The sequence below is a fragment of the Juglans microcarpa x Juglans regia genome, chromosome 6D (genome assembly GCF_004785595.1).
Source record: "Juglans microcarpa x Juglans regia isolate MS1-56 chromosome 6D, Jm3101_v1.0, whole genome shotgun sequence".
NCBI classification, from domain to species: Eukaryota; Viridiplantae; Streptophyta; class Magnoliopsida; order Fagales; family Juglandaceae; genus Juglans; species Juglans microcarpa x Juglans regia.
The window spans coordinates 1,368,556-1,383,250 of NC_054604.1; the positions used below are offsets into that span (position 1 = coordinate 1,368,556).

The following is a 14,695-nucleotide window of genomic DNA, read 5'->3' on the forward strand; positions in this document are numbered from 1 at the left end:
AATACAAGAGGCTGGAGAGAGAGAGAGAGAGAGAGAGAGAGAGAGAGAGAGAGAGTTGTAACTTGTAAGTTGATAAAACAAAACACAATGTAGCAGATAATACTCTTTTCAGAGACCACTTCCTCAACAGATAAACTGGAGATAAACTCGAGGATCCCTGACATCGTGCCTATAAACTCTAAATACAAGACTTGGTAAAGACTTTATCATAACACAAAACACCAAAGACTTACAGAAAAGCCCCAGTTTTATTCTCAATCGCTGCCTTTCACGACCATTGAAGACACACGAGTTTTAAGTATTAGCTAAGCAGGACACCATAAGCACACAGTTCATATTCGCAAGTCTTGCCATCTTACTTGGTAGATGCAACGTGAACGATCAAATCAACCACACGCGAGCTGCAAAGACCACACAAAAGGAGCAAGCATGAACAACAAATATCAAATCATCGACTTTTGAAGTTAATTTAAATGTGTGGCATGGATCCAATACAATAAAAGCAAGCTTCTCTGAGTTCTTTAAATCTGCCTTCAAAGAAGTGAGACAAACAATGCCAGCAATATTGTGATGGTACATGGCTAAAGGCGGTAGTTTTTAAAAAGCCAAACAGAAACAGCCACCCAACATCACCTGTGAAGTGAACCAACAATAGAAGTAGGAAATCTGAGGAATTAATTACCTGTAACCCCACTCGTTGTCATACCAAGCGACAAGCTTAACAAATTTATCATTCAAAGCAATTCCTGCCTTTGCGTCAAAAATACTAGACCTGAACAATTAAATATTGAAAAATTATAGGGATCTATACTTTACAATAGAATGCAGCAACTGATGGGCCAAAACTAAAAAAGCAGGATCATGAAAAGAAGGAACAATCACAATATGGGACTGGTCATTTAGCAAAAGATGTACATTCATTCCCACCTGCTGTCACCAATAAAGTCAGAGGATACCACGTCGTCCTCAGTGTAACCCAAGATACCCTTTAATTTTCCCTCAGACTCCGCCCTGACAAAGAGATTCAGAATGAGAACACTTCACCAAATATATATATTTTTTTATAAGTAAACACTTCACCAAATAAATGGTCAGAGAAGTAAAGCAACTAAACGTTCATCACCACAGCATGTCATCATGATTCACATAGCAGCACTACCTACGATACAAGTAACAGACTAAAGTGCATGCACACACGCACACACAGATGTATATAATCCCTTACTTGATAGCAGCCTTAATTTCATCGTAGGTAGCCGCCTTCTCCAGCCTAACGGTAAGGTCAACCACAGAGACATCAATGGTAGGAACACGGAAAGCCATTCCAGTTAATTTCCCATTCAGAACGGGCAATACTTTCCCGACAGCCTTCACATCCAAGATTTAGAATTAGTGCTTTAGATTAGATATCAAAAGCTGAAGACAGTTTTCATGCCAAGAAAGAAAGAAAAAAAGACAGTTCTCAAAAGAATTGTACAGAGACTAATCGGTAGAGGGTCTCAGTACAATTCACACAAAATGACAAGGCTCCTCACCTTAGCAGCTCCTGTACTGCTAGGAATGATGTTGAATGAAGCAGCTCTACCACCTCTCCAGTCCTTGCTAGATGGCCCATCCACAGTTTTCTGTGTGGCTGAATTACAGAATATAAATAAGCAAACAAAATGAATACATGGAGAAATATCATTAGTCAACGCTGAGCAAAACAACTGAAAAACGCACCAGTGATGGAGTGTACAGTGGTCATTAGACCCTCAACAATGCCAAATCTATCGTTTATTACCTGCAGAGTTGATACAAGATAAATGAAGCAAATAAAATAACTGATATCAGAATAGCACCAGTGTACATGATTATTGATAGAACCTTCGCAAGGGGAGCAAGGCAGTTGGTAGTGCAGCTAGCATTGGAAATGATGTCAAGCTCATGTTTGTATTCCTTCTCATTGACACCCACAACAAACATGGGAGCATCCTTGCTAGGGGCTGAGATGATGACCTTCTTTGCACCTCCCTGATAATGAGACAAAATGAACTCAACTAACTCCATCAAGGCCACTATAAAATTAAAATAAAAAAGGACTTCACAAGTGAAAAAGCAAGAAATGTAAGTCCTAAAAGAGCAAGTGAACATAGAAAGATACCACAATTATTTCGAATGACACAGTTCCATGAGTAACACATATTAGTCAAATGAAGTATTGTGATGGGGTGGTTTCCAAACTGATACAGTTTAAAGAGGGGCAAGCTAGCAACAGTAGGTTGCCAGTCACTTCATTAACCACGAGCAACCCAAAAGCATCAATTGGCATGAATCACAATGAATCCATCGACAGAACCCGCAAGCAAAATTTTATTTTATATACGCTTATGGTATAGACTCGGTCCCTATTAGCCAGGGAGGCACGTGCATTAACATGAATATCAAAGCAGGTTCCATAAAACACACAGACTAGTTTTCCAAATTACAATTTAGGAACCAATTTACTGAAGAAGTATAGATGATTTGTAAATTCACCACAACAAAGCAGCAGAACCGATTCTTCAATGCATTTAATGGTTAGGTTGCCTTTATATAAAACAGTCTATGTAGCTAACAAAAAAAAAAAAAAAGGAAACCGCACAAAGCAAATCCTGAAGCGAACAACTGAAATCCTTCATTTTTTTTTAATAAAAAAAGGCAGGAACAGAATTTGGACAAGCAAATACAAATTTTATACCATGTACGACCAAAATAGTAAAATTAAATAGAGTAATGTGGATCACCATCCTATTTACCATTATCCTCCCACCATCCCATGATGCGGTATTTAATGATTGGAGACTATTTGTTATGTTTTACTTGTAAACCAATTATTTAATGCCATATTAAGGGATGTTGAGAGAATGATAGAAAAAATGATGATAAATAGAAATTTTCAATTAAATAACCTAAACCCTCAAAGAAGAGGGACAAAAAAAAAAAAAAATTATTTAGGGCGAAGAAGAGAACAGATAAAATAAACAAAACGTGAGTTAATATTATTTAAAATAAAAATGTATCAATGAAAAACCTTCAAGTGGGCGGCAGCCTTTTCCTTGTCAGTGAAAACCCCAGTTGACTCCACAATGATCTCAGCTCCGGTCTCAGCCCACGGGATCTCCTCTGGGTTCCTATAAATTGCACAGAACGCATTACAGGCACATCCCAGCAACACATTTCCATAAATATAACATGTATTCTCTGAACTACCAATTGATTACATAATATTTACGAAGTAGAATCAAACAATGGGTGTAATACCTGGCACCAAAAACGGTGACGTGTTTCTCACCAAATAGAAGGGTCTTAGAGTCCTTGACCTTGACATCATGATGCTTCCACTGACCATGAACTGAGTCGTACTTGAACATGTATGTCTACGGAACAGAAACCAACCACCAACCAAAAGAAAACCATTAATAGATACACAGAAATCAAGGCAAACGCCTCCTTTGTACCACCGGTACCATATAACTGAATTCTATGCGCCAAAGTATACTACCAACCGTTGCACTATATAGTATATTCTGAAAGCTAAAAAAGTTACCACTAGCATTTCTCACGAAAACTGTTGACCTTAGATTGAGAAGCGTCTTAAGACTATATCAGGGGATCAATTCTTAGAAGGACCAAACAAAACAATCAGATGACGCGATAACAAAAAATTGGAGGGACAGAACGCCTTAAGACTATAACAGATTAACAGGGGACCAAATCCCGATCGGAACGCGAAGAGCCTTTGATCAATCAAAGCACCGATTCAAAAGCACCACATAACGATCACACAACAACAACAAAGAAGAAGAGCCAAGTAGAGAAAAGTGAGCGGTAATAATACCATGTAGTCGGTGGTGATGAAGGGATCGTTAACAGCAACAAGTTCAACATCGTCTCTCTGCAGAGCAACCCTAGCCACCAAACGGCCGATCCTTCCAAATCCTGATGATATTCATTTATTTTTATAAACCCAAAACTTAAAAAAACAAATCAAATATGAAGCGAAGGAAATAAAATCGTTCAAAAATCTATAAGAACGTATACGTATAGGATCATATACCGTTGATTCCGATCTTGACCTTCCCTGTAATTCCAAAAAACCCAATCAAAACAAAAAACAAAAACAGTAAGAATCTAATAGATCATAAAAAAAATATCAAGAAAGAAAAGGTAGGATTAGTGGTTCTACCCATGAGTTCTAGAAAGTGTGATAGAATGGAGAAATGAGAATTAGGGTTTAAAGATAAAGGGCAGGGAATGGACCCGCTACTGCTAGACAGAGGGTACGCTGAGCTTCATTTGGCCGTCCGATTCACGTAATGAAACGCTTAACCGTCGATTATGTAGAAAGTCTCAGCGCGTGGGACGCAAGCAATTGCTTGATGCTAAAATTCCTTCAAAAAAATGGCACCCGACGTGACGTTGCGTTGCGTTGCGCTGCATTTCGGTGCGGTCATAGTCAACGGTATTGGTGATCCGTATGTGTGTCTACCGTCAAGAGAAATGCAATTATTCACGAGGAAAAAGGCCGGAGGCCGTTAGGTGGCCACGTCACAGCCTGGGGGACTTTGATTTTAGGCCCATCCTGGCTGACATTGACTCGTAGCTTTCTTTTCTTTTCTAGGGAAAAACACCCCAGGCTTCTTGCCCGGATGGATCCATTTTGGTCATCCGGATCTCCTGAGTTTTCCAACATAAATTTAATTATAGGTAACTTGAATAAAAAAATATACACATAGTTATAAAAATAAATAATTTTATTAAATAATTTTATGATTTTTTTAATTTAAAAAATAATAATATTTTATGAGTTTACTCATAGTCCATATACTATACAGAAATGCTAAACTCGGTGTCCCCATTTTTTAATTTTTTTATTTAATGATTAAGGAAATGTTTTTTTAATAATATTGTGATTTTTTTTATTTTTTTAAAATGTTTATAATGATTAAAAAAATATATGAAAAAAATAAAAGAAAAATAAAAAAGTGAAATGTGCTTTTCGGGACACACATTTGGGACAAATTTTCGGTAGGTATAGTGTTACTCTATACTATATACCTGTCAAGTGACAAGGGAAAAAATAAAATAAAAATAAAAACAGATAAATAAGAATAATTATTCTCATAAGACACTATTCACCACTCCATATCTCACACTCTACATCTTACTTCCATATCTTATGAAAAATACCTCACACTTTATAAAAAAAATTATAAATATTGAGTATAAGAGTAAATAATAATTGATGTATAGTAAATCTCGATAAATAATATAGAGATGTGAATAAAATATTTTATATTTTATTAAGAAAATATTTATAGGATGAACCTCGCACAAGAAGTGAAGACTTGAAAACTATAATATATTAGGAAAATGACAGGGATATGGCGCCAAATATAACGCATTTCCAATCCTATAGATTTGGGCTATATTGGCCATACCTTCGAGTCAAATTCCATGCTACTCTCGACTGTCGTCAGCCCAAATTGTGGAAACAACTCTAGACTCTTAGGTTGGGTTGGCCACAGAGCCCATGGCATATCCATAGCAGTGCTTAATATCTTGGAATTTTTTTTTTTTTCTTGGACGGGAGATATTCAAAAGAGATATTCAGTAAAATCAGAAGAAAAAAAAAATTTGTTAGAGATAATTTTGGTTTTAACATTGAAACGAAATATTTCGATATTAATACATTCTGTTTTATCATTTTGAAATTAGCTATATATATATATGTGAAAGAATTAAGGATTCCTAAAATGAATATACCTTGAAAATATTAAAAAAAGTAAAAAAAGTAGAGATATTGGTGTTGAAAGATAATATTAAAAAAATTACAAAATTGAATTGAGAAAAAAAAATAATAAAATAGCAAATAAATTATTAAAAATAATGAGATTTAGGATGCGTTTAGATAGTGGAGTCATCTCAATATTTTATCATTAATTTTTATTACTATTCAATATTTTTTCATTACTATTCACAGATCATCTGAGATAACCCCACTACTCAATCAAACGTAGCCTTAAAAAAAGAGAATAAGGGTACATATTTAAAGTTTAAAAAGACTTAAATTATATAAATGTCTTTTAGGTTTTAAAATTACATTAATGTTATTTAGATTTGAAATTTACAAAAGTGTCGTTCAAGCTTAAGAAAATTACAAAATTTCCATTAAAATAGTTTTGAAATTTGGAACAAAACGGAATAAGAATGTGTAATATAACAGGTACTATACTGAAATAGAACGGAATTCAAAACTATGATCCGAACTACCAAGGAGCCAACATCACTGCATCTACATCCATATCACATACCGTGGACCCACTCACAGATGTTGCACATGTGACTCTACCAAGTGTAAGGCCAAAATTTTAGAATAAATCCAAAACTTTTATTTATTCTGGTTATTATAAGAAGAAAATTTGTTAAAAATTAGTAATTTCCCTAAACAAAATATTTCTATTTTGAAATGGAGTCCATGGACCCAAGCCAGCCGAATTCACTGCTCAAAGCCTTTAAAGTTGAGACAGATGTCTTTAGGTTTGGATAAGACCAAGCTCAAGTGTTCATGCATCAGATTCAGGACAAGTCCTAAAGCTCTAATGCAAGATAGGTCTTTGTCGTTTTCCTTTCATTTTTGGCTCAATTTATATTCGTAAGTTATCTCAACTCATTTCAATTTATTTCACTATTATTTATTATTATTCATCAACTTTAACTTACAAATCTCACTATTATTTATAACTCATCTTACTACTATTCACAATCCATCTCAATTCATCTCAACTCATCTTCGAATCCAAACGATACCTTTGTCAGATCCGACTAAAGTTTTTATTCAAGGCATGTTCTTACATAGAAAATGATAACTTTCTTTTTAATACTTTAATATGAGCAAAATTAAGATAATCATCATTGCTCATTGCTAAATGTTCACTGGAGTCTTGTAATCCATCTGTACTCTCTGTGCACTGCTTAGTGTATTGAGCTGGCCAACGTGCTCAACAGGCTAGCCGTTGAATAGAAATTCATCTCTCTCTCTCCCTCTCTCCCTCTCTCTCCCTTTAATATGAGAGACATGAAATCTGTGATATGGAAAACGAGTCTCCTTATACTTGAATGGTAACCACTGGCCAGATTAGATTCCTAACACAAATCCTTTAATTTGAGGCTGTGTGAATTAGTGGGCCATGCCTTCTATCGAAGAGTGCACTGTAGTTTTTTTTTAAGGCTTTTCAATCTGCATAGATTACCTATAAAATTATTTAAATTGTGTCACATCAGTCGGCATGATTAAAGATGATTAAATCAAAGATGAATTATATCAATTACTCTTTTATAAATATTTATCAACCTATACCTTATATTAACATAAATTCTTAGCCTCCAAAATGGAGGTCTTGGATTCGAAATCCCTCCCCAAATGTATAAAAAAAAAATAAAAAGGAAATACTCATATAGGATAAACTTATGCAGACAAATTCTCTGTAGAATGGCACGAAATGATTCAATTTTTTCAGTTTTTGGGAGTGTAGATGCCCAAGTTGAGGTAAACAAAGCAAGACAATCAGCTTAAGATTGTTGAGAAGCTTGGGTAAGGTCTGTATCAATAATCCTAGAGCCAGGAAGCCAACCAAACTGTGCCAATATGCAAGGATCAATCCAAGGTATCTAGTGTGTAAGGCTGAATGGAATTTGGGGCCCTATAATGGAGAAAGATTCACCATGTAATGAACAAAAATCTCAATTATAATGGAATCTAATGGACTTGAGTTCATTAACAGGGTCAATGAAGTTCTCCATGAAATCTGTGCAAGGGTCAAACTGACCGAAAAGACTTGTTATCTGAATGCCCAACATCCCATTTTCTAAAACCATGGCCCTGCATGCTCAGAATTATGGGTTCATGCTCTCTATACTCACATTGCTTGTCTGTTTCAATAAGAACAAAGGTCAGTCATGAGCTTATCAAGCTTGGCACCTTGCTGTTGAAAGATAATTTACACTCCCAGCAAACATCAATTAATGCTTGGTCTGCATTCCCTCTTCCTAGACTTGTTATCTCCAAAAAATCAGATCATTCTCCCTCTTTCCAGCCCCCTCCTTTCACGTTTCTAATGCATGTACATCTACTCCATGTGTTAATGGTGAATCTATTCATGGACATCTCCAGTTCATTTCCTAGTTGCAAACGGCTCTTGAACACTTGAATTGTGTGCAATTTCAACAAGAGGTTTCGTGGAAACTATTCACAAGCACGCTTGAAAAGACAAATTCATGTCCTTTTAATTTTTTCTTTGACAATGCTTGTTTCGAAATCTGAAAATGAAGTTGTTTTAGATCTACTCAGTATATTGATTTGGATGCACGTATGGCTGTCCCCCATGCACCTTGATGGTTCATTCATTTGGGGTCCAAAGGCACGTTAATCCTGCCGAAGTAAACAAAAGGGGATGTACCTCTACCTGCTAGTTTACTGTTACACTCAAAAACATCCACCACCAAGTTTAGTTTTACACGGAACATGCATGCACTGCACACTTCAAAATATCAAAAGTATCTGTGAACCTCGAAAACAATGATGTTTTAGAAGCCAATGAGAGATAAAACTGGAGTTTAGAGCAGACCTAATGTGATTATTAAGAATATTAAGGAAAAGCTAGAAAAAAAAAAATATAATAAATTTCGGGCTATGGATAATTGGAGAATATAAAACAACGTTTAGTTCCTGCGGAGGCGGGTCAGAGTATCTCAGGCTAGGCGAGGAGGAGAACATCGACACATGTTCACATGGTTTTGCACATGAAGGGCTCTACCACTCACAGTAACGACAAAGACTACCTGGGTAAACTCTGTTAGAACTTAGGGCATATATTTGCAATATATAACAATTTAGCCTCCTTTTTTTTTATTAAAGCATTTCATTGTGTTTGTTCCTCTTTGATTCATCTTTTTTTTTTTTTTTTCATGGATTGTTAAGATATAAAATAGATAATAAAATATGTTTCTTCCCATCAGTTTAAACTTTTGAGACAAGTGGTGATTTCACAGGGAAGAAGTAGATTTTTAATTTATTTTATATCTTAATACTCTCCCTCACGTTTGGATCAGGCTCTCCCTCAATAGGTGGTACAACACGTGAAATATTTGATTAAATAGAGTAGAGTGTAGAGTCAGGTTTCGAATTTATGACCTCTACTCTGATATCATGTGTAATCATCACTTATTCCAAAATTTTAAACTAATGGAAAGAGATACATTTTATTGTTTATTTATATCTTAACATGGATATTCTGACTTAATTTTGACAGAAATCCAATCAACAAATCATTGGCTTTGCTTAATAATGATGGTGGTTGGTTGCTCAATTAGACTTTTGTATATCTTTATGCATGTTTGAGAGACTATTTTCAAAGGGAAGCACTAGCTATTAACTAACTTAATACCAGCTAAGAAGATACTAACTAATTCATCAATGATGGGGCATTCAAAGAGAATCCAATGCGCCTTGTTGACAGAAGACTGCAGCGATAATGATATGATTATTATGATGACAGTGCTAAGAATATAAAGTTCACATGGACATGATGCCAAGTTGTACAATGCAGTTTTCTGGTTTTCTCAACTAAATTGATTGATATAGCAATTACTAATAGAGTGATAAATGTGAGTATCCAAGGCATTTTGGGACTACTGGAGGCTATAAAAGGAGGAGATGCATGTATGGCTGTTCCCCATGCACAAGCTGTCTTCTCTCTCACACACGCATTCTCCATAGATATAGCAATCGGGTTTGAGGGAAAATAATAAGAGATGGTGTCCAAAGTAGAAGAAGCCATGAAGGGGAAGCAGCAGCAGCAGCCTCCTCCACAGCAGCAGTTGCAGAAGCAAATAATGCAGTGCAACAAAGGAAAATCAAGCAAGTTCAAGAGAAGCAGCTCCAATCTTGAAGAGGACGGCGCCTCCTCAGCCATTCTCCTGCTTGCTTGCATCGCCTGTGCTCCCTCATATGGATAGGCACATTGTCATAAATAGCCAGAAGATGTCCTGGCAGTAATTCCTTAATTTGCATCCTCATATTTAGAGAAATATATATAGATAGGCATATGCTTAATTAGTTGCCAAAGCTCCTTCCTCACCTATTTTCTTAATTGTTCTATCTTCATTAAACCTTTCAACTCTATCTCCTTGTTGTATGAAATATGAATTCAAATCTTATTTTAGTAACTACTACCCTATATATCTGTCTTCTTTCATTTTCAGTGAACTTTTAATTTTCTGCATATGAAGAAATTGAAGTGTCATTAACCACCAAAGCATGGAACTCAACAACAAGACTTTAACCTTACAAACCCACTAAGAAGAGCTAAATATGCATTTAAGTCAAACTAAGAACTACTTCTGACAGTGAAAACCTTGATTGACACCACTTAAATTGTTCCAACTTAAAACATAAAATAGTAAGCAGAAAGGCAATTCAGCAAAGAAAAAATCCAATACATCCCAAAGATCAAGTCCACAAGTTGGGCTTATATTAATTGTTGAAGAAAAAACAGTGTTATGAAAATTCTGTGCAAAGAAGTAAAAGCCCAATTATTGGATAAAGTCATGATGCGAACTAAGTTTGGAATTTTGCTACAATCTGACTCAAATCGGAATTAAAATTACTGCAAAAACGAGAAACAAAATATTTTCTAAAATGGCATATACAACCTAAAAATATTAATGAGAGAGAACAATGTATTTCGAGTTCAAAACAATGGCCACTAAAGGGCACATTCATCTCTCGCTGGGTTGGGCCTGGTCCGATTATCAGAGTTAAGAATCCAATGTTAAAAGACTCAACAAATGGCAAGGAGAAGGCCCAGGCCAACATGGGAAAGGACGAGCCAACCCCTACTTGGGCACGTCTACAGCCACATCGCATTGAATAACTAGATACGATTCGAGATCTCATATCTGACAAGAGGGCCGCATTAAATGCAACACGATGCCGCACTTAGATGCAGAGGCCCGGAATGGGTTGAGAGCCTCCAACAGGGAGTACTGCATTAAATGCGATAAGACGTTGCTCCTAGACACAAAGACTCAACGTGGATCAAGACACCCTGACAGAGGTTGTTGTATTAAATGAGACGACATACTGTCCAAAACAAGGACATACATTCCATGCATAGGGAGAAAGATGACCCACCAGACAAGGGAAGTATAAAAGTCTTAGTATATGTACAATTCTAGGATGGACTATTCACTCATGCTCCTTTTTTCTCAATCTGAAGCCTAAACTAACTTAGGCATCGGATGCATTTTCTGGCACTTCGAGACATCAAGCTTTCTGATCTTAAGTGACCGATAGGAAATGTTGGGGTGCAAACCACGTCCTTAACAGCCACCATGCATAGCTAGTGACCATGATGTGCTTTTCGAATCGAGATCTTATATATGCATGATTCCAGAACTCAGCCTATATTAATTTTTGCCTAAAATCCCAGATTAGCTACTGATCAAAAGCAGTGGGAGGGAGGAATGCCTTAAAAGAATTCCCTTCTCAATTAATGGAGCGAGCTAAGAAACTACCGCTTGAAAAGTGAGTTCTACTGTCTCTACTCTCAGCATTTATGCAGAAGCCACAAAGTATGTAACACCTTGGCCCAGTGTCAAACCCAGCCCAACTTGATGCAAAGCGCAACGTTTAAACGCTCAGCAAATTATTTTCACATGAGCAGATTGTTTTCACAGTTCCTCTTAATCCTAAAAATCCCTCATTTTTTTTTTTTGATCTCCAACTCCCCACCCATCACTTGCGATACTACCCGTACATGTCTATCATTTCTCTAGGGTTTTCATATCACCCAAATAAATATATACATATATCTCATGCTTTTGGAAACTGCATTTTTTACCGTCACTGCAATCAGCCACAAGAATCACCCAGCCTCTCCCTGTTCGACGCCAACCTCCATCTCCACGTAAAACCGACGCCATAAACAACCCACACGAAGCCGTAGCCAAGCCTTACGTTTTAACCGTCACAAGCCGTCTCTGCACCACCCTCGGAGTAGATCAACTGTGAGCCAGACTCCCTCCACCACAAACCACCAACACCGAAAGATAGCCCATTGCAAAAACTCCTCCACGCCTTGGTCACGTAAACACACCCCAAGCCGGCAGCACATATACCCGTCACCAACGGCGGTTCTACAACACTTAAGAGTACTGGAGCCACCTCGTGTTTGCTGTCTATTTCTCTCTACCACTGCACCACCACCAAAGTGTCGAGAACAACCACCTGCTTAGTGAACTGAAACTCCTTTGTTTTGGGGCCTAAAAACAGAGCAATTGGTTGCTCCTCCAAGCATGACAATTTTTGCGCTACCAACCCTTTCGGACGTCTCCTTCACAGTGTAAAGGGAACCTATAGTCTAGCATCTCAGCCACACCTAGCCATGCCACTATCGATAGTCACCCAGGTTGTAGCCGCACGCAACTCTCTCGGTAAGGAGCTCTCCGTCTCCTTCTTGGTGCTCTCATATCTCTCTCTCTCACTCGTCACTTTTTCTCTCAATACGACGCCGCCGGGACAACATCTTTCTTCGCCGCACCTCACGCAGCTCCTCCCTTCTCGGTGAGTATCCCGCGCCCCTGCCTCGCCAACGGTTGCACTACGTAACACATGAAAACATTTTTTCTTTCTTATAGCTATGTGTTACAAACTTTCAGAGGCTATGTAAAGTTATAGCTATGTGTTACAAACTTTCAGAGGCTATGTAAAGTTTAGTTTTACATTTTATTTTGATAAAAAATTACAATATTGCCCTTATTATTGGATGGGTTCAATTTGGAATTATGTTTATATTAAAGTTGTTTTTACGTGGTCATTGTGGGATGTATAAGAAATTTTACAGAAAATAAATAGGATTTTTTTAAATTGTACTATTGGTAGCAAGTTATTTTTACAGTAAGTGTGTAATTTTATTTTGAACATTTTAAATATGATTAAAGCTATTTCGTTTTTTATTTAACGAATTTTTTACTAGTACTTATCTTAAGTGTAGATTGATATCAAGGAAATTTAGAGAAAGAGGATATTTTAGAATTAAGGGATATTTTAAGGTTATGAGAATTTTTTAGGTATTGAAGAATTAAAATGGACATTTTAGAAGCTTAGGCTCAAATGGTTTAAATTTGTGATTGATTGGAAATTTACAAAATTACGTGATTATTTTATAGGTGACGATTTACAGTTGACTCGACATTTTTTGAAGAAAATTCTGAAAAGCTAAGAAGTCTAGGTAAGCGGAGTTCCTATGCTAGACTTTGCATAAAAATAAAATAGACTGAGGTCAATTTTGAAAAATGTGCATGTCGTGTTATGAAAAGAAATGTTAAACGATCTCAGTTATTTGTTTTGCATTGCTCATGAGATTCTGTATAAGAATAAAATATTTTCTAGCATGACTAGTGTAGACATGAACTTATTTTTTGCATTCTGTTATTGAACTCAGAAAAATATGAGCAAATATGAAAATTGATAATTTGTGCATGTGACGTGAAGATATTCTGAATCTATTTTTTTTGAAAAAATGTGAAATGATCTAAATTTGTTTAGTACTTTGTCTTGGAATGATTTGGCATCTGAAAAACCTTTGGCACGATGTTCTGATTATGTTTTGACTCTGACTCTGATTCTGATATGTGATTCTGATTTTATTTTGCTCTGATATGTGGCCCTGTCACGGGATATAATAGTGACATTTGGCCCTGTCACAGGATACAATAGTAACGTCTGGCTCTGTCACGGGATATAATAGTGACCTTTGGCCCTACCATGTGATATAATAGTGGATTTCTGTTCTGAGTGCAATCGCTTTGATATTCATGGTGATTTATGTTCTGCTTGACCTTCCGCATAATGCACAACCCTATCATGGGAGTTAAATATGATCTCTGTTCTGATATGATGCTCTGATATGATATGATAAGATGAAGATGTTCAGTCATGTTGTGCCAAAGGAGTCTATGAATATGAAAAGTTGGTTTCTGAATATAAAATGTTTGAAAAGTCGCTCTGATTTTCTGATAATATGTATTTTTGAAATTTGCATATTGAAACTGAAATGTTTTGTTTCTGCATTCTGAACTCTGTGAAAATGCTCATGTTTACATACTAGCATATGTTCCTTGCTTACTGAGTTGTTGATAACTCACCCCTTATCTCCATATATTTTTCAGATAATTTTGATGGTTCAGTAGGAAGTTTTAGCAAGGTGTGATGATCGTAGTGAAATAAGTACTTGAGGGTACAAGTGCTTATTTGAGAGTCGTAGTTAATAAATTGATTTATTTTCGGTTATTTTGATTTGATGAATTAAGGATATTTTTGAATCTTTGGAGAGTTTTAATTTATGTTATTGAGAATTTTTTTGTTGTCCCTATGAAGGAACATAGATTTTTGGGTTGAGTAAATGAATTAATATTTTATGAAATTTTTTGGATTTTATTGTTGTGTTATTGAAGTTGATATTAGATATTAAGAGTCGCTAACTCTCTGGACGTCCGGGATGGGGGCGTTACAAAGTATATTTCCGTATCATACCTCGGCATGCTAATTAATATAATTGTAACATGTGATCATGTGTATATAATAAAAAGAAACATATGCATGTATCAAGGC

At 36.2% G+C, this 14,695-nt stretch overlaps 1 protein-coding gene across 1 annotated transcript; it reads right to left on the reverse strand.

Annotated features, from left to right (window-relative positions):
• Positions 1 to 52: 52 nt before the first annotated feature.
• Positions 53 to 4,261, reverse strand: LOC121234745 (glyceraldehyde-3-phosphate dehydrogenase 2, cytosolic-like). The gene is made up of 12 exons (XM_041130825.1): positions 4,208 to 4,261; positions 4,079 to 4,102; positions 3,860 to 3,960; positions 3,283 to 3,398; positions 3,053 to 3,152; positions 1,867 to 2,013; positions 1,723 to 1,783; positions 1,536 to 1,633; positions 1,226 to 1,368; positions 928 to 1,011; positions 683 to 772; positions 53 to 401 (listed from the first exon to the last, which is right to left on the reverse strand). Exons 1-12 carry the CDS (start codon positions 4,209 to 4,211, stop codon positions 356 to 358), a joined length of 1,014 nt encoding a protein of 337 aa, XP_040986759.1. The 5' UTR covers positions 4,212 to 4,261; the 3' UTR covers positions 53 to 355.
• Between the last annotated feature and the right edge of the window lie 10,434 nt (positions 4,262 to 14,695).